Raw genomic sequence first — 24,698 nt, forward strand, 5'->3', positions numbered from 1 at the left:
TTTGATCATTTTGGGTGGTTGGCCATGTTGCTGTGCAGTAGGAAAGCAAAATTCAAGTCCAGTAGCACCTCAATAAATGTGATTGCATTTATTGCATTTCATTCAGGAGGGGTGTGTTTATTTCATCGTCCCGCTGTGAGTTTTTGGAATGGCACGGGCTGTAAATCAAAATAAATAAGCAGCACACGTTCTGCCCGTGCGAGAAGCACACATAATTAAAACCCAGAAACGAAACAAAGCACTCCAATTCCATTCTAAACTTTTCAGCAAACTTTAATTGTCTTTAATATGAAAACATCTGTTACGATGACATTTCTGAATAAGTCGCGTTATTCTGAAAAGCCTTTCCCATCCTCTCAAGTATAAATATTCTGATACAAACCACTACAAAATTAACCAAAGCCCCAACCACATATGCTCACATTTAGAGGGGTGCAGTGGTGATGTGTTTCTTGGCATGCCTTGGTCGGCCTAGTGACTACTTGGTTGCCGGAGATCTGTGGCCAGAAGGTGAGGCCGTATTGGCATATGGCTTGAGTATGGCCTAAGGGAACACTAACTAGATGACAGTCTAAAGACTGATCTTCATATCAAGAGTCTTAAGATCAGAGTCCTGATGTTGGCATGTATTGTTAAAGCTTTCAAGAGAACTGTACAGCCTAGGATTCGGGAAGCGGTAATACCCCGTCATGCTAGGGAAACCGAGATGCATATATGGAAAAATCCATGGATGAGTTCTTTCTACAAAATCCGCTTGCTTATTGGTGAGTAGATCATTGGATGTAATTTGTTGAAGCTCTGAACACCCCTTTGCAATCTTAACCTTTGGCACTGAACGTCAGTGGGAATTTGCAGCAGGAGGCATCTTGCATGCCTGAATTAATACATATTGTTGCTGCTACTTAGAGATAAATGCTTTATCCAGAAATTATACATCTGCCATCTCTCTTTTTTTAACATTCAGAGTCATGCAGATCAAATCCAGTTTTTAAACAAAATGACGGCATACGCAGAAACCAAGAAGCGACAGAAGAACCCAGTGAGCATTCAGAGAACTCCATAAAAAGTACATGTTCAAAACATTATAGATGTATATATTAAGCTTTAGATTAAAACAATTTCTCCCAGGTACTTAATATATGCATAGTCTATGATGCAAGGGATAGTTTAATGTATTTTGGTACACAAAGACATATAGGGCTTTACCATGATGCATATTCTAGCATTACAATTTTTCCCCTCTTTCAAAGAAGGCAGCTAGAAAAGTCATTTTATTAAAAGATATCATGTAGCACTGCACAAGAGCAGCTCATCCATATAAGTAAAGGTCTTCTGGTGTGTCTGTGGTGTTTTTTTTCTTTTTCAGTTGAGAAGAAAAAATATTCTGCATTTTTTTTAAACCGTGATCCTGTTTTCCAGGGCAGCGAGTTTTCTTGTCACAGCTTCCAGTGGGGAAGAATTAAGGAATAATGACAGATTGCTTCAACGGAGTATGAGAATATTAATTTTTGTAACCTATATAAACTGTGATAAGGGACTTAATTGTTTATTAGTCAATGTCTGTTGAATTGTGACGGCCTATGGCTATAGACAATAAACTCTTTTGACTTTGAGTATGAGAAGAAGACTTTGCTTAGCTGTATCGATGGCAGAAAATTTTAACATATTCATGGAGCAATCAAATTACCCTTCGTCTGCATCATACCTAAGGGCTTGAGTATATAATCTGCCCTGTGTGTGGGGAGGGGCACAAATAAGGGCCAAGCTACAAGTGACAAATGACACTTGAACGGCAAGTGAACAGACTCATGTTTACCAGCATCTAGGTAGGGCTTGGAATTCTCCCTGATTAATAACTGATCACACAAGTACAGGGATTAGTTCCCCTGGAGGACACGGCTGCTTTGGAGGGTGGGTTCTATGCAGGGCTTTTGGGGGGGGGGGGGAAGAGGTGGTGGAACTCAGTGGGTTGCCCTCAGAGAAAATGGTCACATGGCTGGTGGCCCCACCCCCTGATCTCCAGACAGAGGGGAGTTTAGATTGCCCTCCACGCCACAGCGCGGAGGGCAATCTAATGTCCCCTCTGTCTGGAGATCAGGGGGCAGGGCCACCAGCCATGTGACCATTTTCAAGAGGTTCCAGAACTCCATTCCACCGCGTTCCAGCTGAAAAAAAGCCCTGGTTCTATGGCATCCCTACTAAGCTCCCTTCCTTCCCCAAACTCTGCCTTCCCCTCCTCAAATCTCCCAAAATTTCCAAGCCAGAGATGGCAACTCTAAGCCCAAATGACAGCATAAGATGTTCCAATTTACCTGGTATGCTTATCCCATCTGCAACACCATTAAAAGGTTATGCTTTATTTCCCAGCGCACTAGACATTTGCTCAAATCATTAAGCCATGCTTCTTTCCTCCCAAAATCTTCACTACATTGAATAAAATAGTAGAGTCCAGTCGGACCTTTAAGACTAACCAACTTTATTGTAGCATAAGCTTTCGAGAGCCACAGCTCTCTTAGTCAGATCCATGCATCTGATGAAGAGAGCTGTGGCTCTCGAAAGCTTATGCTACAATAAAGCTGGTTAGTCTTAAAGGTTCTACTGGACTCTTGACTATTTTGTTATTACAGATTAACACGGATAACTCCTCTGGATCTATGAACATTGAATAAAGTTAAACAGGAGTATGCCTTTCATAAGATCAGCCCAGAGAGGGCAACCACAGACAAGGCAGGAATTCTTGCAAAATTGTAGGACTTTACAGGTAGGTTAAAAATAATAGTGCAATTTTTAAAAGGGGGATGGGGGACAAAATACAACCTGAATAGGACAGAACATGTTCTAGGAAGCACGGAATACTGAAAGGAGTTGAGTGAAAGTTAAAGAGGAAAAAGAAAAACACAGGAAGACGTGAAAATTAGCCTACTCAGTTCTCTAAATTGTATCCCAGAGAGGGAGATTTGGGTCATGTGGAAACTTCCCAGTAATTTATTTCTTCCTTTTGACTCCTTAATGCCCCCAACTAGGGTTCTTAATACGGCCTCGGCAAATGATAGGAAATTCGGGATGGGAGTACCTCTTTAAGTTCCCCAAGGTAGAATGGTTTCCGCAAGCTTTTAACCAGCTCTGACACACCATTTGAAATGTTTGCCACCTGGCTGCTTAATTTTGGGTTGTCTCAGTTATTTGGATTGCATTGTTTTATTGGCTGTATCCTGGCGGGATCCTCCCAATTTTAACAAATATTATTTGCTATGGTTTTAATCTTTGTAAACAGCTTTGGGCCTCATACGAAGGAGAGGTGGTATAAAAATTCAAAAAAAGGGGGGGAATATGTAATGTCACTTCCAGGTGATCCTCTAGTCTGCCTCCCCTAGACCTAGAGTGTTACTATGTGGAGGTTTTTTCTTCTCCCATTCCTCAGTTCCTCAAGGGTGGGAAACTGGGGCTGAGGGCAGGCAATTCCTCATCCAGAGTGAGTAAATGGTAGTCACAACTTATTTACTCTAACACTTTATGTTCCAAATGGTTCCCAAAGGATATGCTTCTGGGTCAGTGCCTTGATGAGGTTGTCCACTTTTGTCTGGAACTTCACAATGGCTTCACATTCACATGGATCTTCTTCTGGGAAAAAGAAAACAGTTGTCAATGATGAATCAACCCTTTAGGCCCCTAGTGGAATGTCAAGGCAAGTTTAAGAAACTTGGAGACATGGGCCAATTCCACATGGTGAGCTTTACATTGGGCTTTCTGCGTATTCAGCCCATGAGGATTGGATATGCTTTATTCATTGGTTCTGGTCCTGTATTGCTTCGATTCTTTAATTCTACACTTTGAAGAAGTCAAAGTGAAGTTGTGTCTGTTTTTTATTGCTGTGATAGAAAAAGTCCCCGTTTCTGCAATAGAAAAATTCCTCATTTCTGATGCAGGCTTTCAGGGTAACACATTACTTTTGTTCCCTGATTGGCTGAGGACTTGTCAGTCTCCTCAGTTGATTGCTAAGGAAATTTATAAGGGTTTTGTGTGTGTGCATGTGTGCGCGTGTGTGTGTTTTTAATGGCATCAATTTTGCAACATTGCTGTTTAAATTTTTTAAAAAACACAAAAAAGAATGGACTAAAAAGTACAGGAAGCACAGGTGAAAACTTTAAAATATGAAGTGAGATTCAAGGCTCTCTGCAGAGTTTTTGTGTTAGCTTCATTGCAGTTTTCCCCCCAGCAGTTGCAAGGCGCTTAAGGTACCCATGTTGCAATTTAATTTTTTTTAATTCAAGAAAAAAATACTGGATTGGTTGCTGTTTAACCAATCAGGATGCAGGGGAATAAATGGGTGGGTGAAAGGCAGGGCCAGGGCCAGGGCCAGGCCTCACTCCAAAGAAAGCATTCTGCAATTCCAAAAAGCCTCGGTTTGGCTTTGATGGGGGGAAAATGCATGCAGGGAGAGAAGCCAGAGAAGGATCAGTTCTGAAGCAGATGCAGTCTTTTTTCATGTGGAACACAGAAAAGTCTGGGAAGCAATTTGAATCGGGTTATTTTGACCGTGCATGCAGAAGGAAGATAAATCAATACAGTATGGGGCCAGAAAATGCCTTCTGCGGAAAAGACCGTGGAAAAACTCTCATGATAGAATTTGCAGTTTAGAGATATTTTCTTATATTTTAGTGTTATAGAAATGGCAATTTGTAGATTTGCCTATGATCATAACAGTCTCAGGAACAATCTCCCATTTCTTGGTTAGAGGGATACTGGAGTGAGCAAAGCCGTTACTTCCTGTGTTTGGTTCTTCCGGCACCGACCGCAGAGAGGTATTTATGTAGGGTATCTGCTTGCACACATGTGTGAATTGGTTGGCAGATGGAGAGGAAGAGGAGGGAGTGCTGCAGTTAGAGTTTGATCCAGGCAGCTTTTCTGTGCTTAATTCCACCTAATTCCCATCCGTCCTACAGCTGCCGTTCTGCATTGCTTTGGTCCATGATCCCCAGCAACGCCTTTGGATAGCCAGTGAAGACCCCTCTCTTTCCTTTTTCACCAGATGAAACCCTGGCTGAATCCACATGTCCCAGCATAGCGCTAAACTGCCGGAATGAGAGCATCTTCTGGCACAATTTCTGACATCATCGCGGACTTTAGTGCTATGCCAGGACGTGTAGATTCAGCCCCTTTTGGGATCCAACCCTTAGTGGTGATCTTGCCTGGGTCCTTCCAAAACCTGGAGCCAGACCTAAGGATGGATTTTTCTGAATTGTACTCATTTATACACTGAAATGCCAAGGCAGTGGATGACCAGGTTATTTGCTACATATACCATCTACCACCTTACATACCAACACAGATTTTACTTTGTAGTTTCTTTCCAATTTGGTTGATGGTTTTGAAATCGGCAGTGTAGAAATAATGCTCTGACACTGGTTCGGAGGCGATTTCTTTCAGTTCGTCTTCGACAGCATTGCCAACTCCAACAGCAAACATCTTGTACCCTGATGCCAATGAAAAACAACTGTCAACCAGCCTATTGTCCTCCCAGTGAAAGAACAACAAAAACATTAATGCAGCTCAAAAAACAGTCATACCATATGATGCTAAAAGCAACTAACGCAATCACAATTCCTTTACACTTAATGCCTTTCACAACCTGGGGCCAGGTATCTAAAGGACCATTACTCACTGTATGAACCCATGTACCACCTGTGAACTTTGAAGAAGATTCTGTTTGCAATCCCTCCCTTACTGGAAATATGTGATCTTCCTTGGCCAAGCCTGTGCCTGCTTAGGGTCTCACCACATGAGACAAAATACACTCGAATTACACAAATAATTCGAGTGTATTTTGTAATTTGAATGTAATTTGAGTGTATTTTGTCCCGTGTGGTTTGATCTTTATGAAATGGCGTCTCGGTGGAGATAAGTTTTAGGAATAGCTGTAAACCCGTTCTGTTTGATAGGGTTTTTTCCACTTTCTGTTTGATAGGGTTTTCAGTTACTGCTGGAAGCACTGTGGTTTCATGGTTTGGAGTGGGGTTAATCAACATTTTGCATTGTTAAAGTGGAGAAACAACTTTACAGATCTCTAGGCTGAAGAGATCAGTTGCCCTAGAGAAAATGGCTGCTCTCCAAACTCACCTTCCAAATCTTCAGGAATTTTTAGGGTTCCCAGGTCCCTATCCCCTCAGGACCCAGTACTTACCTGCTGTAGTCTCCTCACATGTGTGCTCCTGGAGAGGTGTGATAATGTCACTTCCGGGAAGTGACATCATCATGCCAGCCACGGGCAAGCTCCTACATGTTGAACAGGGCTAATTCTAACCCATTTGAGCCCCAAATGGGCCCCAGCGAAGTGCAGGAATATGCCCATGATCAGCACAATGACGTCACTTGGAGGAGAAAGAGGAAGAAGAAGAATCCCCCTGGAGAAAATGACTGCTTTAAAGGGTAGACTCTATGGCATTATACCCTGCTGAGCCTTTTCCCAAGTTTCACTCCTAGTTTTCCAGGAATTTTCCAGTTCAGAGCTGGAAACCCTAGGGCCACATCTGAGAAAGCACAAGCACTCTGGCTGTAAGAACTGGCTAGAAGAGGGCACTATCAGAAGAAACTGTTGAGAGGATCTAACCAGGTACAGGAGCTTGTAATTCAGGTGCGCTTATTTTTTTCCCATGTACGTATGCATGGCTTTGTTTGTATAATAACATCATACTTATAGATATGTGGATTTCCCCAATGAGTGTTGGAAGGATATTTGTGGAATGTTTTTAAAGAGGATCTTGGGGGAGAATCTATCAAGGATTTTATTTCTGTGTGCATGCAGCCATTTGGTATCTTGTGCCAATGATAAATTTGTTTTAATGTAATTCTCCTGATTTTTTTTTTGAAAACCTACCTAGTTCTTTGGCTTTCTTGGTTGCATCATTGATGTAATCTTGTGATCGTCCATCTGTAAATACAATTGCCACCTTAGGAACTCCGGGTCTTCCTCCACTGGAGATGGCAAAGGAATTGTCCACCAGGTATTTCAGTGCTTGGCCAGTCATCGTCCCTTTCTCCATGTATGACATCTTCCTCACTGCTGATTTAATATCCTTCTTATTATTGAACCGCCCTAGTGGGAATTCCTGCCTGACAGAACTAGAATACTGGACCAGGCCGACGTGTGCATTTTTGTCCGACACATCCAGAGAATCCACAATCTGGTTGATGAACTTCTTCACCAGCTCAAAGTTCTCGGGCCTCACGCTCTTGGAGCCATCAATCAGAAATACAAGATCTGTGGCAGCTCCTCCACTGCAGGCTGGAGAGAAGCAAATGAAGGAAAGCCAAAAGCACTTTGGTTGAACAAAGAACACTTTGAGAAGATGGAAGTTTTTTTTAAAATAGTTTTATTAATTCAGTTTATTTATATGCCGTCTTTCTACCTCAGTAAGGCACAGGAGCACAGCCTTCCCAAGGTTTTTGGAACCCAAAGTGAACCATTGCCAAATTTCAGGTGGAGCCTGGAGATCTCCTAAAATTACAACTGACCTCAGACTACAGAGTTCACTTCCCCTGGAGAAAATGGCTGCCTTGGAGGGTGAATTCTGTGGTATTATACCCCAGAGGCCCATCTCCTTGCCAAACTCTGCCCTTTCAAGGTTCTACCCTCAAATTTCCAGAAATTTCCCAGCCCATAGCTGGCAACCCTACTTTGGTGACTTCCCCCCACCCCCACCCACACACCTATACAAACATAATAAAATATCAACTTGCTCATTCTGAGGGCTGCAATCAAAAACATACTTACTTGGGAATAAATTCCATTGAACACAGTGGGATTTACTTTTGAGTAGGCATGGTATATGTGCATAGGAGGAGTGCTGGTGTGGCTCCCTTTCTACCTTGCACCCTGGATCCATGGGCCTGTCCGTGGACCTCTCTTTTGGTGCCCTCCCCCAGCTCTGGCACCCTAGGTGTTTGCCTAGGTTTTCTTAGTGTATAGGCCAGCCCTGCACATGTGACACCTAACAACCCAAAATACAAGGTATAAAACTAATATATTATAAAAACAATCACCAAATCACCTCAGGGAAACAGTAACTTCTGTGATTCAAAGACCTTATAGGACAAAAAAACCCAAGTCTCTGAGCTCCTCCAGAAGACAGCACCAATTTTATCTCCTGGTGGCGGGCATTCCACAGATAGAGGCGGTAGCTGTGAGGGTACACAACAGGTTTCCTTAAAACGAAACCATGGTCGTTTCCATGGTTACCTTGTTCCACTGCTTACCTTGTTCCGGAAAACAGCGACATCTCATGCAAAATCTCATGAGAAGACACTGTTATCGCACAAAATCTCGTGAGAAGATGCTGTTATCGCGTGAGAAGACGTGATAACAGCGTCTTCTCGCAAGATTTCGCGCGAGATTTCCCTGTTTTCCGGAACAAGGTAAGCAGTGTGGAAATGGCCTATATTTGACAGCAGGGAAAGGGAAAATTAAATTCCTCTCTTGCTTTTTTTTACTCATTCAAAGAATAATGACTGCCGTTAAGTGGTACATGACTCAATAGTACCTTACTGGAAGGGAAATGGTCAGATTTGTAAAACTGTTTCCATTCCATTAAATTTTAGCTCCACAACTTCTGGGAAGAAAATCAGCTGAGAGAGAAGAACTGCCATAAGGTCATCCCATAAAGGCCACACTAACTGAGAAGTTTTGGCATGAGTCAGATCTGGGTTCCCCCGACCCAACGCTGATAATCTCACAATCAAACATGACCTATGGGAAACAAAGTTCCCAAGTGTGCACAGGTGTATCCAGATCTGGCCTGCAAGTTAAGGTGGCTTCAGCCTCCCCCCCGAATGCCATTTTCCTAACCCAATATGCCCCTGTGGAGCACTATCCACCTTGGTGTGTGGCTGAACCCCACAACCTACACCCAATTTGGCCAAAACATCTAATCTTTTGGCTTTCCTCTAGGCATACAACAGTGGTCACTGGGGGAGTGACAGGGGAGGTAGCTATGAATTTCCTGCATTGTGCACGAGGTTGAACTAGATGACTCTTAGGGTGCCTTCCAGCTCTATGTTTCTAATTTGGACCTTTAAATGTCAGAACAAATGCACAATTGAATTTGCTTTCCCCATTTCTAGTCCAGCTCTCGATCAACTACTCCACATTGCTTCTCCACACACTAAACACCTCTTAGTATTAATTAGCACCAGTCAGCTTAGTCCTGATTATGGTTTCATTGAATGTGGGTGCATGTGTGTTTTAGTTTCATTATAACTTAGATCAAGATCGGTAGCCATGTCAGTCTGTCTGTAGCAGTGGAAGAGAGCAAGAGTCCAGTAGCACCTATAAGACTAACAAAATTAGTCTTCTAAATACCTGAAGAAGTGAGCTGTGGCTCATGAAAGCTCATACCCTACCACAAATTTTGTTAGTCTTATAGGTGCTGCTGGACTCTTGCTCTCTTTCATTGTAACTAAGCGATGTCACTCTTCAATATTATTTTTATATTCAGTCTGAGTATCAAACTCTCACAATTCTGATACATTCATTTATTTTCTCTTTGCTCTTTTTAGACCTTTGGTATTTTAGAACCTTTTGAAGCCTTCATGACATGAAACATTAATTTTTTAAATGAAGTGTTAATGAAGTGTTATACATTTTAAAAAATAAATTAACAGCCAAAGGCTTGGCATACTTTCTTTTCTGCATTGGTAACAACGTGATGTTCAGAGACATAGAGCAGATACATAGTCCTTTTGGCTAAGATCAAGTGTGTGTGTGTGTGTGTGTGTGTGTAGATATGTACAGGAAAGGAGACTCGAAGGTGGTGTGTTCTCTTTGACTGCTCCAGAGGGCAGATGTGTTTCTCCTAAGAACGTAAATGAGGGAGAGTCGTTTTGATTGGCATGCCCTGAGTAGAGACTCTAGAGATCAACCTACATTTTTGCATTATGGAACCTTCCCAAATTGCAGCTTTAAAAACTGAGCTGGTTGACTAAATTCTTAGCTCGCTAGAAAGGCGTCTGTATTTCAGAGGATCGCTTGTTCTTCCACTGCCAGCCAGTGTAAATTTTTTAACTGAACATTCCCCCCTCCCTGGTGCTTTCCTGTCTGTATTAAAGACCACTCGGGAGGGTTAACTAAGGACACCAGTGCACTTCGGCTGGGGAAGGATCCGCTGCCCTGAAGGCCGTTGCTTCCAGGCATCAGGAACCTGGCCCTATGCGGACAGACTAATTTTCTCTTCCATATTAGCAGAATCTCTAATCCACCCTGCCTGCTGCACTCATATGGATGATAAAACAAGGAGCAAAAAAGTACAGCTAGTGGTCGCCAAAACTTGGGGACTGCCTTGACATCAATGGTCCACTGCATCCAGCTGGGCTGGCCGTTACCCACCCTCACTGGGCAAACTCCCATCCCTGCCTTCATTTGCCCGTGCTCAACCAATTGAGCAATGGGAGAAAAAGAATGATGCCATAACCTCCCTGTGAAGATGCAGGAGTTTCCCCAATCTCTATAGATTTGACCATAGAGACTGGGAAAATTCCTAGAGCATTGGTGTGTGTGATGTCATTTCCACATGATCACCTGTAAGTGACATCACAGCTTCTGTAATGTTCCCTTCCCCAGTGTCTACTCCCCAAAAGCTCCTGGGCTTTGCAAGCAGAGGACAGGCAGCCCTCGTACACCCACTAGGGGGTCCTCCCCCTACAAGACTGTACCACTGATGATGGTTCAGCACAATTCCTAACACACCTTGCCTTCCCAGCATTCAGGAGACCAGGAAGGTTGGGTGTACTGAAAACACTCCCATTTGCAGGGAGCCACTGCAGAACTCTTGCAAGCGAGAAGGACAAAAAGAAATATGCTGTGGGGCTTAAATTCTGAAGCCCAATCAGCTTGCTTTTTATGTCGCATCCAGTTATAGATAACAAACAGTTCCCGTCTGCGTATTCTCAGCCGCTTACACCATTGATAAGAGCATGCAATTAACGGAGCAAAACAAACAAACCCAAAATGCAAGCTAGCCAGAAATATTAGGAACAGGCTTTGTCGGAGATGAGTACACAAAGAATTCCAGAGTGTGCCAGCCATAAGCGATTTCTCTTTGGGGTCATCCTGCTCGGATGGGTGGGAAGTAACACACAAGGAAAAGTCGGTTTTGTGTCCAGCTAGATCAAGCAAATATAAGTCCGGAAGGGGTGTGGCTCAGAGCACATAGAAGGTCCGAAACTTAGAGTACAGAATGCAGAATGTTTTTGAAGAAGGATCCCTCTGAACAGCCGAGTTTTCAAGAGGACTAGGGTGTCATTACTTTAAGAATCCAAGGGATCTTTTATTAAGCCATAAACAAAACTGATTTGCACACCACGGACTATTAACTTATATTGCCAGTGCAATTCAACGGGGCCATTTTGCAGAGGCTGTAGCTCAGCAGTAGAGCGTACACTTTACATAGCATACAGTTTCTACAAAAAGTCTGCCAGAGCCATGCTGAGAAAAGGAAACCAAATTTCCTCGGATGAAGAGCTTATTGAAGCTTGCCCCACATTTGGTTAATAAACTTCATTTTGTTCTGTTTGTTCTATTTTCCTGTTCTGAGCATCATCGATTGGATGCTAAGTGTCTTGTTGAATTCCATCATAATAATTTGCCATATGAGATATGAAATCATGACATGTTCTCGTTAGCAAGGTCAACTGCTAACCTGACAAAGGATGGACTCCCTGGAATATCTTCACATCTCTGCGGGGAGGAAACCTTTCTTGGAGAAAGCTCAGAAAGATTTGCACTTTTCCAGAGAAAGGTCAAAAACCAATTCATCCCTAGAAGGGATGAATTAAGACATGCTGAGGGTTATGTCAAGTTAAAGAAGCCCCACAGCATGATGTTATGGTAATTTAGTAACGCTTAGCAACTTGTTTGCAATTAGATGCCCCTCATAATCTGAAACCCTAAACTATGGTTTGTTTAGGTTGAGCATAAATCCATCTCTGATTATGAGGGGAACTCAATATGACCAGTTTCGGATGCATTGGGACTAAGCAAAAGGCAGCAGGGAAAGGAAGGAGAATTAAAGTAATGTGGCGGGGATGAGTTTAAGTCCAGGAAGATGGCCACTCTGCCTGGACTGTAAATTCTTGCATTTTGAAATCAGCAAGAATTACAGGATTTGGAATCAACGTTGGCTGGTTTTGCCAAGCATCAAACGGAGTTATTTACCACTGCAGGTTTTCCCATCGCTGTTAAGTGTGAACCCCTCTTTACAAGCGCACGTGTATGAGGCGCCTGTGCTGACACAGATCTGCTGACAATCGTGGTCTCCCGTGGCACACAAGTCTGATACGGCTATAAAATAAATAACACGCAAAGGGAAAATGTATTAGTGTCCTGGAGGATTTTAAAACATCAGGGTTTCATAGTACACATGCAAGATCCATTTAGTGCTTTGCTGGGGGGTGTCACTTTGCTTAGAATGAATAACAATTTTGGTATTCTTGCTTGGAGGGCTAAGCATACACAAAACAGATGCTCTTACGGCAGTTGTCAGTAGAACTGAACGGAAGATTAGAAGTGAATCTATAAAATTTTGGTGCACGGGTTCATGGTGTTTATGATCCATGTTACACTTGCAGCAAAAGTCCTCTAATTTCTTCATACATCCAGATGCCAGTTCACAATTACCACCTATCAAATGGGGGGGGGGGTAGTTTTTACGTGGATGAAACAAGCTGTGGTGTGGGATTCTGGTAATGTCATGTAAGGCTTCCAGTAGTCCTGATCTACCAAGTCCACTCTTAACCAACCAAAGTTCAAATGAAAGGGCTATCTTAGAGGATGACAAGAATACTGTTGACTATAGTCAATGCTCAAAATAAGCCCTGGATATTTTATAGGGATGCCAACCTCCAGGTGGGGCCTGGAGATCTCCGAGAATCATCACTGATCCAATTTCACATTCATAAACCGTATTATATTATCTCATAGCCTTAGCAAACAACTTTAACAAAAAAACAATCCAGACAATATCAATACCAGTTAAAACTCATAAAATATTGATTTACTAATTGTAATACTTCATAATAATCAAAATCATAAGTCTTAATAGCAAAAATTACAAAATTAACAGTAACTTGCTATTCCTAAAATAACACATCAGGCTGACAACTGGTCTTCAGATGATAGAGATCAGATCCCCTGGGGAAAGAGGGACAGAATAAAATTTTCTCCAAATAAATAAGAAGCATGAGAAACAGACTCTATGAACAGTTTTGCATTATTTTTTCCAACTTTGTTTCTTTTTTAAATGAAAAGCAGCCTCAGCAGCCTGTTAGATACAGTGGATGAATAGAAGCAGAGTGAGGCTGCTCAATTCTTTTCCCTCTAGCCATTTTTCTCCAGCTCAAAATAATCCTACTCATGTTAACTTTTCACCTTGGGGTATATGCAGTAAAGGTCTTGTACCTTTTTCTCCTGCCAGAAACAAAGTTTAGGGTGTGATCTTGAACAAATAAAGGACAAGGAGAGAAAGAATTAAGCTGGACCTTTCCTACTGGTCTTCCGCTCTCGATTTGCAGTCTCTGAGGCTACTTTTTAGTAAAAATCAGCTCATTTTTAAAAAGAAACAAAAAGTTCTAAGAGAAAAATGCACAGAACTTGTGCTTTGGTCTTAACATGAAAAAAACCAGGGCTTTTTTTCTAGGAAAAGAGGTGGTGGAACTCAGGACTGCACAATGACGTCACTTTGGGTCAGCTGGAACAAGGGGGGAGTTTTTTAAAGTTTAAATCACCCTTGGCAAAAATGGTCACATGTCCGGTGGCCCCGCCCCCTGATCTCCAGACAGAGGGCAGTTTAGATTGCCGTCCGTGCCACATGGTGCGGAGGGCAATCTAAACTGCCCTCTGTCTGGAGATCAGGGGGCGGGGCCACCAGACATGTGACCTTTTTCAAGAGGTTCCGGAACTCCGTTCCATCACGTTCCAGCTGAAAAAAAGCCCTGCGGAGAACTAATTAGTGGTTAAGAAGCTAAGAAAAACCCAACTGAATGAGATTTAAAAGTTCATCTAGTCCTGCAGCCAGTTCCCTCCAGAGGCCAACTAGATGCCTCTAGGAATGCCACAGCTTGGGGATGAAGGCAACAGTTCTTTCCTATGACAGCTGGTATGACAGCTGACAGCCTTTGAACATGGAGGTTCCATTTAGTTATCCTGGTTATTGCTAAACCTACAATACCTGTCGGGGAACCTAGGTACCACTAAACGGGAAGTCGCTAGCTTGAAGCACATCTTGCCCGGTGAAAATATTGGCTCTCTACAAGTCAGAGACAGCAATGCTTGTTGTTTAAACAAAGTATTTTTTAAAAAAAAAAAATCAGAAACGACTGTGTTAATAATAATAATTAAGTGCTGTCAAATCATAACCAATTCATGGTGACTCTTCATGGAGCTCTGAAGGCAAAAAATGAGCAGAGGTGGTTTGGTATTGCCTTCCTCTGCATTGCAGAGGTCTTCCTTGGTGGTCTCCCATCCCAGTAGTTCCCATGGACAACCCTGCTTAACTTTCCAAGCTCTGACAAGTTTTAGCAAAGGAAGAACATTAAATATCCATGTCCCTGATTAAAACTTTTCCTCAGGAGTCTAAAGTGTGAAATATCACCTCATGCTATCCCTCCTCCCACATTCCCCAATTTAAAGAGCTCCCAAAATGAATAGAACAAAGAGGGCCCTGTATTCCTTTACGTAAACCTGGATTTTGTTAATTGGGTTAAATCTTGTGTGACTTTAAATGGCCTGTCAAACATAGCATCATATTTTCAGTCAGTCAGGCCTTTGTTTGTGATGCTAATTAAGAATCACCTCCTGCCATAGGCCTACAGATCGTTGTCTATACCTCCATCTAACTATGCCCGCACTCACAGATGCATTGGGCTAACTCCAAGAGAGAGAGCCTTCTCAGGTCCAGCTCCACTGCTCTGGGATTTGTGCGGCCCAATCTTTTCTGTTTTTCTGCCATATGCTGAAAACACTCCCTTTACAGGTAAGGGGGCGGGGGAGAGAGAAAAGCCAGACTTTAAGGAAACAGACAGTAGGTAGACAGTATATTCGGAGAACTGTCCATTATTTATGTTTTTGTACTGAAGTACCTTCAGTATTTGTTTTGTATTTCTTTTGAGCCTGACCCTGTGCTATGTCAGGTCAAAATCAATATCTTCCTGAGAAGAAACCCCTTTTATTTATTTATTTTGAACATTCGTATTCTGTCTGGAAGAGCTGCTCGAGCCAACACACCACAAAAAAGACACATTGATAGTAAAACAAATAAGCAATAATAAAAAATGAACATCATTTAAAGTTTCCAGAGAAGTGATTGGCTGCTGAGACATTAAGCGAACCAAGTCATATATTTCAAAAGTATGTATTACACGGACTTAGGGCTGAGCTGAAATAGTACATTTCATGAGGAAATGTTGTTTCCTGACTCCATTATGGTGAATATTTGGGGACCCTGTAAAACAGGCAAAAAGAGTTCTCCCACCGAGAGTCTGTGGTATTATCGCATCATCTGGTGAGTTGCCCAATGCCATAATGTTATCTCACCATTTATCCCTCATTGGACCATGGAACCGGCAAGAGGAAGGATGCTGTTTCAATGGTGTTGAAACAACTGCCAAGGGGAGCAACAAAGGGAAGTAAAAACTGAGCAAAACTGGGTATAAAGTATAGGAAAGTATGGTTCGGCTGGAGAAAATTTCACACTGGAAATGTTTTGCCATGAAATCCCACCTCAACCCTACATGGATTCCCTGCTTCATGCATTTCATGGTTCTGCATTTCATGTGATCCACACCAAGATCTGTCTCCATCTTGATTCCATCTTTTATTCTCCTCTGAAACTTCTTAAGGACTTACCACAGAATGCTTCTTGAAACTTCTTAGTCAACTTCTCAATGACACTGTAGCTCTCCACATAGTCCACGTGCTCATCCAGTGGCTCACTGGCAATTTGCCTCAGGGAGTGCATGTCCACTCGGCCCACGCCGATGGCAAAAATTTCAATCCCAAGAGCTCTTGCCCGGGCTGCTACATCCTTCACACCATCCTGGGGGCGCCCATCTGTTACTATGATAGCTACCTGAGGAAGAGAGGTAACACTCAATGGAATGCACTAGGTATTTATGTAGCTCAAGTAGAGCATGTGTTTTGGATATATAATGTCCCAGATTTAATTCGATGGGCCAGTCATTTGACAGGCAGTAAGGACTTCATATTTCTCATCCCTGATCTTTAAGCCTGAAAATCCTTTTGTTTTTCTCTTCATCCATGGTTCGTTTTTGTGCACAATTTTCCGTTTCCTCAGATTGAATTTTTCCCATAAAACGAACACAGTTGTTAAACTTATGTGTGTGTATACGAAAAGAAGAAGGCCAGTCCTAGGAACTCAAGTCATCAGTGTCTGAAGAGACCACCAATGAATCCAGTCTAGGCAGGCCTTTCCCCACCTCCTGGAGCTATGGAAAGACCTAATCACATAAGGTAGAAGAAAAGTCCAGCCATCAGCTCCAGAAGGGAACAATATTGGTTGGAGCAAGTTTCTACTTTTTTAATGTATGTGTTGGCTTTTATATTTTAAATTGCACAGCGCCTTGAGTGCCTTTAACAGAATTCAACAAAGAAATCAATATGTCCATCATTATTTTTCAGTGTGAGATTTTGAATCCAGATTAGGGATGCTCAAATACCTGCCAATTTGGCTTTCTATCCTGTTTGCCAGTTGCAATTTTTCAACAATCAATTTGATTATTCATTGATCTGTTCATGGGTGTTTGGTAGGTCGTTTAACCGAAAATCTTTTGGGCCTTTAAGGTGCTACTGGACTCTGATTTTGCTGTTCTACCGCAGACCAATACAGCTAACCACCTGAACCTATATTCCCTTACTAACCATGCAATACAGCACAGTAGGCTTTTCATACATAGGCATTCTCACACAGCCTGCTTGAGTTCAATGACAACCCTAGGGTTGCCAGGACCAGACTGGGAAATTCCTGAAGATTTTGAGGGATAGAGCTTGGCGAGGACCAAGTTTGGGTAGGAAACTCAACTGAGTATAATGCCATAGAGTCCACCCTCCAAAGCAGCCATTTTCTCCAGGGGGACTGATCTCTGTCACTTGGAGATCCGTTGACATTCTGGGAGATCTCCAGGCACCACCTGGAGGCTGGCAACCTTAGATAACCCATCCTTGCTCCCCCCATTAGATCTCAAACATAATATATCCAGAGGAGATAGCCATGTTAGTCACAAAAGAGTCCAGTAGCACCTTTAAGACTAACCAACTTTATTGTAGCATAAGCTTTTGAGAACCACAGCTCTCTTCATCAGATGCATGCAGATAGTAGAGTCCAGTAGCACCCTTACATGCAAATAGCAAAGACTCCAGCAGCATCACAGTTCTCTTTGTCAAATGCATCTGACAGAGAGAACTGTGGTTCTTGAAAGCTTATGCTACAATCAAGTTGGTTAGTCTTAAATGTGCTACTGGACTCTTTACTATCAAACATCATATCAATCAGTCATCAATAAATGTGTTTCAATAAAGCCGAACTTACTAGTGTTCATCTATGTAGTCCTTAATTATACTAATGATAATTCCATGTGCTCACAGAAAATTAGCTCACGTGTGCCACATGTCATATATGTTGACACATCTGACTAGGGTTACCAGCCACAAGGTGGGGCCTGGAGTTCTCCCAGAGTTCTCCCAGAATTACAACTCACCTCCATGCTACAGAAATCAGTTCCCCTGGATGAAAAGGCTACTTTGGAAGGTGGACTCTATGGCACACCTAGACTCTAAGAGAAATAGAAGTCCTAGAGTGATATCAAATCCCCACTGAGTTCCATTCCCATGCATGAAATCTGCCCTCCCTATGCCCTGCCCCCAAATCTCCAAGAATTTCTTCAGTTGACATTGGCAAATGTATGCATGGATGAACCTAACCTACAAGTCTAAGGACGAGAAGCAAACACTGGAGAGATCAGACACACATCCAGATACACGCCTCGGCGTGTGTTCATCAAGTGTAGGGAGACGCAATGTTAGCCGGGAAGCATAGTTTTAAAAGACAGAGCTGGTGGAGATCACTCCTCAGAGGGTTTGTTAATTTCATCTTTACCTCCCCAAAGGCCCTGTCAGATTCAACTCTCCAGTCTAAAACTGTGTGGGATCACAACCAGAGGGCTGCAAGGAATGGAAATGGGCTGGAGCTGCCTTCCAGAGACAGGCTTGGACTTGGAGAAATTAAAATAGGCCGAAGTTTCCCGTCTGGCATTTCACAGCCCCTTCACACAGCTCCAGTGTATAGCAAAGCCTTTGCCCTGCTGCCAGCACTGCCTTTTTAAACTACCCTTCCCAGCTACCATTGTATCTCCCGACACATGTTTTTCACATGTCAGATGTCTCGTGTAAAGAGGCTCTCACAATCTAAACTGCCTCAGGGTTTGTTTAATAGATGCGGAAACCTGGTCAAAAATGACATAAGCCCCATCATGCTGATACATGTTATTGAGAGTACCTAGTAAGTTAACATCTGAGATAGGAACTGTGTGTTCTGAAGCAGCCAAAGTTAGTATTTGTCCCAAATGTGGGCACTAAATTCCATTCCAGTTTTACAGTGTTCAAGAGGGATACCAAGTTACAAACAAACAAACTTATAAATGAACAGAGGAATAGATGCCAAGCAGTTTGATAAAGCCACAGAACTCATTTCACTCCTTGAGTTGAATTCACAATTCTTCTTTTATCAAATGGAAAAATCAATGGGGGGAAATATCCTCTGATAAAACACTTTGTTCAAAGAGCCTTCCTTCAAGTACTGTGTTGCAATGTGTCCTGCATTTTTTTCTAGCTTCCCTGAGAAAAGGAGCACCCATCTGGGCTTCTAATTTGAAATGTAGATATTTGTCCTGAATTGGAGTCCAAGTGGAGCCCAAGTGAACAGGGTGGAATACACGCGTGTCTGTTCACTTGCCATTCAAGTGTAATTTGTCACGTGTAGCTTGGCCCTCAGTGTTCAGTCATAAAAAGCCTCCGTTTTGCATTTCCCCTCCTTGACCCACCACTGAAAATGGCTCCAGGAATTGAATTTAACTGCTATTCAAGCTGACAAAACTACCTTATACTGAGCTAGACCATTGGTCCAGCAATTTCAGTATTCTCTACTGTGATAGGCAGGGACTCATGCAAAGAAAGTCATCGTCCCCCCCAAGACTGGCATCCTTTAAGTGGACACGGCAAGAGTTGAAGCTGGAACTTTTTGCATACCAAGCATGTGCTGCACCACTGAGCCACAGCCCCTCCCTTAGCTTCCTCAATTTCACCTCCTCAAAGGCATTTTTCACAAGAGAAATTCAGTGACTGTTGGGGGTTCACTTCTGTAGCCAACACTTGGCTCTTTAAAACTGATGAAATCCTCTTGCAATGCAATGCTTCCTTTTTGCCAGAAGAGAGAGCCATTTATTTAACAGGTTTGGTAAGGGAACCATCAAAATAAAAGGCTTTCTTTGAACGTATTGTTCAGGGTCTTTTTTTGAAATGTACGCTCAGAATTTTACCAATTCTGATCCAACCCGGACCGCACTGCCTTTGGAAATATAGCAAATATTTCTGGATCTGAGAATTCCTTGAGACTTTGGATGCAAAGTCTGCTGATCTGAGAATTCTGGCACCTCCTTCCATTTTCCCTTGAAGTCAGCAGCCTAAGGGCAGAGCTAGATGTTACTTCTGGCTAAAGTTGCCAGATCCCCTTACTCTCCTGACAGGAGAGGGGGGACCCTGCATTTACCTATCCAGCACTTCTGGGAAGTGAGATCATTGCTCAAGGCTGGGAAGCATGCACGTGCTTCACTGTGGACCCATTTGGGCCCCGAACAGGCCCAATTAGGCCATCTGGGGCCCAAATCAGCCTGCTGCAAAGCGCAGGAGCACTCCCAGGGCAGCGCAAGGACATCAGTGACTTCATCGTGCCAACCCAGAGAGCATGCCCGGGAGCTCTGTTCCCTGCCTTTCCCCTTGCCAACCAGGTAAGCAGTGTCGGGTGGTGAAAGGTGGAAGCGGGGGATCCCCTGCCTGCACCGGGGCAATTGGATCCCTACTTCTGGCACTCTATGTCAGCGGAGACTATTTTTCATTGGTTTTTAATTTTGTAACACAGAGCCACGAGGCCCCATCCAGAACAGGCTAGAAGCGAGTCAGCCCCAGCCCTCTGACTGGCCGTGAGAGCAGGAAGTCAGGCAAGATCAAGAAGAAGAAGCAGGCAGGCTGCCCGCACTCGCCAACCATGTCACAGTCTTTTACTACAAAAGGAGGTGACAGCAGGAAGTGCCCGCTCTCCTAGATGCACGGCTACCACTGCACTGCCATCTGGAGCTTGGAGGGAGGAGGGTGAACAAGAAGCAGAGGCTGCAGGAGAAAGGTGGCGAGCCAGCCGGTGAGTCCAGATGACCTTGCCGCCAAAATAAACATGATCCCAGGAAATTTTTGAACAGGCCCCTCTAGTGCCCTTAAAAAGGGAAATTGGTCTAATCCTACATATCCCACTAATTATATCAGCTCTGCATAGGGTGGAGGGAGGACAGGAGCAGGAGAAAGATGGCGACCTGGCTAGCAAGTCTGTGCGACTCACTGCTACACCTCTGCTTTCCTCCAATGCTCAGCATTTCCACCAATCATCCAACAAGCTCAATAACTTGGAGAAGGCTCTTTGGTTCTATGTCAGCACGGGTCCTCGTTCTGTTAAGTGAACTGTGCATGTGCTAAGCAAGTTAGGGAGAAGTTCCTTTTGTACCTTCTAGAAACAAAGTAAGGCAAGGTAGACGTGGAAGTTCCAGTGTCACTTTCCTCCCCCCCCCCCGCCACTTCCTAGAATAGGCCACAAAAACTGCTGTGGAGACTAAGGGGAAAGAGGTAACAATAACAATCTAATAATAATAATCTAACAATAAATAATGAATAATGATTTAACAGCAGATGATCTCTAGTAAAAGACAGAGAAACCACAGTGAAACATAATGCGCTTGATTTCTTTCATATGCACACCTGTGCATACACATCTTCATTCCCTCTAGCTACTTGCTTGACTTCCCAATTCAGTGACATAAAATTGTTTTTTCTTTAGCAGTCCCCCAACTGCCCCTGCTCAAAAAAAAAAGTGTAAGCTACAATTCCCATGATTCAATAATACTGAAGGCAAAACATGCAAGCTCGTAGCTTTTCCTTAAGGGGATGGTCTCCATAATTAAAAGTGCAAAAGATTCCAATAGGAGAGCATTCCAATAGGAATTCCAATAAGAAAGCATGAATAATTCAGCAGCAGGGGGAAAGGGAACAAGCAATGAAATTATTTAAGATTCAAAAGGTCAAAAATCCAATTTGCTTCTCTTACCGATCAACTGTGCTGCCTTAGGGAGGAATTACATATCACATGCTGTTCAGTTAGTTTGATGTTAAATAGAAGCTCATCAATAGGGTTTAGGATTGAGCAGCAACCAGCAGGGAACTCAGGGTACTAGGGACATGGGTGGTGGCCATCAGTAAAACCATAGAGTTTCTCGCAATACCTAGAGAACACTGAGGTCATTTCTGGGTTTTCTCTGGAAGTGAGATCACACTGTCATCCCAATAGCCATTTTAATTTTTTTTCTCCCACTGCCACTAAGAGCAGTGATACGAAATGAGTGCCGGGGGCGGGGCATCCATCACCCCTACTGACGGCTGACAAGGTCGCTAGGATTATGATTTAACAAGAACAGATAAGGAATAGAAATATATTAAATTCTTTTATAGTACTTTATATTTATATTAAAGGTCATTTAATCAGTTACTTCAAGAAATAAGCGGTAATATTGCTAATACTTGTTATTGTTAAAAATGGAAAGGATAACATGGAATAATAATGAAATAATGAGATTTTTATTATTATTATTACATAATAAGCAGGAATACGTTTGAATTGTTTGTGTAGTGCAAGATGGGAAAATATATACTAGTTATGCTCTATAATTATATTAATTTCTATTTTAATATTGATAAAGGTTTTGTTTTTTGAACTCCTTGTAGCACATAGTTTTATATTTACCTTGATTTCCCCCCCCTTTTTTCTGTACCTCATTTTGTTTTAATAAAATAAAAATTAATTCAAAAAAAGAAAGAAAGAAAAGATCGATAGGCTTACTATGTTTCATAAATACTCGTGGGAAAGAGAAGATGTATGCTGTTGGGTATGCCCATTTCTCCTAGTGGCGAGAGGTTACAGGGGAAACTCTTACCTGGGCTTGTTCCATTAGAGCACAAAGAAGCACGCCTACAGGGCACGTGGGCCAAACTATGTTAGGGTTTCCTAATGTGCTTCTTTATTTTGGAGCTTTGTAGATGGCAACTCTAAAGGCCAGTGTGGTGGGACCCACCACACTATATAACTCTTTCCCTTTGCTCTGTTTCCCCACTGAAAAATCACAGTTCCCAAGCTGCTTTTATCATCACTGGATTGGGGATGGAGCAGATCTCAGTAAACAATGGAGGTAAAAGCAGCTTGGAGGTGTGAGGTCAGAAACAGCGGTGTAGCATGGGTTGCCAGCACCTGGGACAACTCCTGGCAGGAAGTGGTGCTCCTGGTACCACATGCACGCACAAAGCTCGTATGTGCTCCCAGGACCACTTCCGGGAAGTGACATCATCACGCAGGGCACAGCAACCCCTGGGAGTGCTCCCACAATTCAGGCCGCTCGCCTCCCTACCCCTTACCTGGTAGTCCTACAGCGCAGCACCTTGTGCCGCTGCTACCTGGTCAGCAGCTGCTGCAGGATGACCAGCTTGGCACCCAGTGAACTGGCCACCCCATTGGCATGCTCCTCGGCCAGCAGCTGCTGTAGGATGGCCAGCTCGGCACCAGTGAGCCGACCGTCCTGTTGGCACAGCAGGCAGCCACAGTGGTGTGGTCGGCCTGCTGCAGATGCAGCACAGGCTCTCATTGGCACAGTGCCCCTAAAAATTATGCATCCGGGGCAACTGCTCCTCTGCCGCCGCCCCCCCCCCCCACGCTACGCCACTGGTTAGAAAATAGTCCTCTTGTTCCACTCCTGGTCAGTGTGGCTCTGAACAAAGCAAGTAGAAACTCTACATTCTTAGATTCTCCCAATGGATATAGAGTAACTGCTTAAGTTGTGGAGGACTAGAAAACATTCTGAGTTGTGGTAGCTCAGAAAAAAAGGGGTAAGAACCTCTAATGGACTGAAAAATGGAGGTGCTAAATATTAGAAATCAGAAAGGGATATGCTTATAATGCAAAATAGCACAATGATATATTTACAAATTTATAAAAACATCATACTATAATAAAATATATACAATGAGGAACTGACAACCTACAAAGACGTACAACAACATTACTGCAATAGAACATATACAATGAAGAACTGACGTTACAAAGGACGTACAACAATCAATGAACAATTATAAGCATATTCAGGGGTCATTTCATAGAAAAAGAGCTGGAGGAACTCATTAGCACAACTCATTAGCATGACTCATTAGCATATGCCACACCCCTTGACAGCACCGGAAGTGTGTCATTAGCATAACTGGTTTGCATGTGCCACACCCCCTGGCATCACCTATCCTGGCCATTCAGGAGTCGAAATTGGGCCCAAAATGGCAAAAAGGGGCCCCAAATGGTCAGAATTCGGCCGCTGCTGAGTGGGAGAGTGATCCACCACCCATCAGAGGCCTGATCTGGACTGTTTTTGCCCCAATCCAGGCCAAAAAGGGCCCAAACTGGCTGAGAGTCAGGTGAGCGGGGCCACCTGTCATGTGACCTCTTTGGGGAACTGCCAGAACTGCGTTCCAGCACATTCCCCCTCGAAATGAGCCCTGAGCATAGTCCTTTTTGACCTCTGGTATTTAGTACCTTTTTTCCAGCTCAGAAACAAAGCAAAACAAATTCATGGGAAGTGCAGAGTATAAATACACTCAAGTCCCTGCCTGCTGACTTGATGATCCCCAAGGAGGGAAAACTTTGAGTTCAGGGTTGGATTTGGGAACAGCTCATGGGAAGGAACATAGCGACAGAAACATTAGAGTAATACAGACCCCTTGATTTCCACTCTGATTTGGAAAATTGATCATCCTCTGCCCGATGGGTAGGGCTGAACCTGCTCTTGGCAGGAAAAAGTGTAACATAATATGGAGCTGGAGGCAGCCATATGGTTGTCAACCTCCGGGCAGGGCCTATGGGAATTACAAATGAACTCCAGATCACAGAGATTCATTCCCCCAGAACAAAAGACAGCTTCAGAGGGTAAACTCTATGGCATCATATCCCTGCTAAGCTCTCTCCCCTCCCCAAACTCTGCCCTCCCTATGAACTACTCCCAAATCTCCAGGAATTGCCAACGCTTTACTCCGGGAAAACTGACCTAGAGATTAGTGTTAATTCTGGGAGAACTCCTGTCCCCAACAGGAGGTTGGCAACCCTATATGGGAGTTCCCCACTAGGAACAGGATTCCTGGCCACGCGCAAGCCAAACGTACATATGGGCCACAGCATGCAAGGAGAGGTTGCTTAAGCATTCCCACTGTACCATTTTCCTGACCTGGATTGGTCTTGGTGAACCACTATTCACATCACTGGGGAAATGTACCCGTAGATGTCAGCAGCACA

General features: G+C 43.3%; 1 protein-coding gene across 1 annotated transcript in view; it reads right to left on the reverse strand.

The window, feature by feature from the left end:
- Positions 1–287: 287 nt before the first annotated feature.
- The window catches only part of MATN1 (matrilin 1), a 34,189-nt gene continuing 9,778 nt past the window's right edge, over positions 288–24,698 (reverse strand). Inside the window, exons 3-8 of the mRNA XM_054999560.1 lie at positions 15,893–16,115; positions 12,206–12,331; positions 6,875–7,282; positions 5,322–5,474; positions 3,541–3,621; positions 288–1,448 (exon numbers count right to left, since the gene is read on the reverse strand). Coding sequence (XP_054855535.1) covers positions 1,396–1,448; positions 3,541–3,621; positions 5,322–5,474; positions 6,875–7,282; positions 12,206–12,331; positions 15,893–16,115 — 1,044 coding nt within the window. The 3' untranslated portion in view covers positions 288–1,395. The remainder of the gene's footprint in view (positions 1,449–3,540; positions 3,622–5,321; positions 5,475–6,874; positions 7,283–12,205; positions 12,332–15,892; positions 16,116–24,698) is intronic.

The sequence above is a fragment of the Eublepharis macularius genome, chromosome 15, assembly GCF_028583425.1.
Source record: "Eublepharis macularius isolate TG4126 chromosome 15, MPM_Emac_v1.0, whole genome shotgun sequence".
Classification (NCBI taxonomy): Eukaryota; Metazoa; Chordata; class Lepidosauria; order Squamata; family Eublepharidae; genus Eublepharis; species Eublepharis macularius.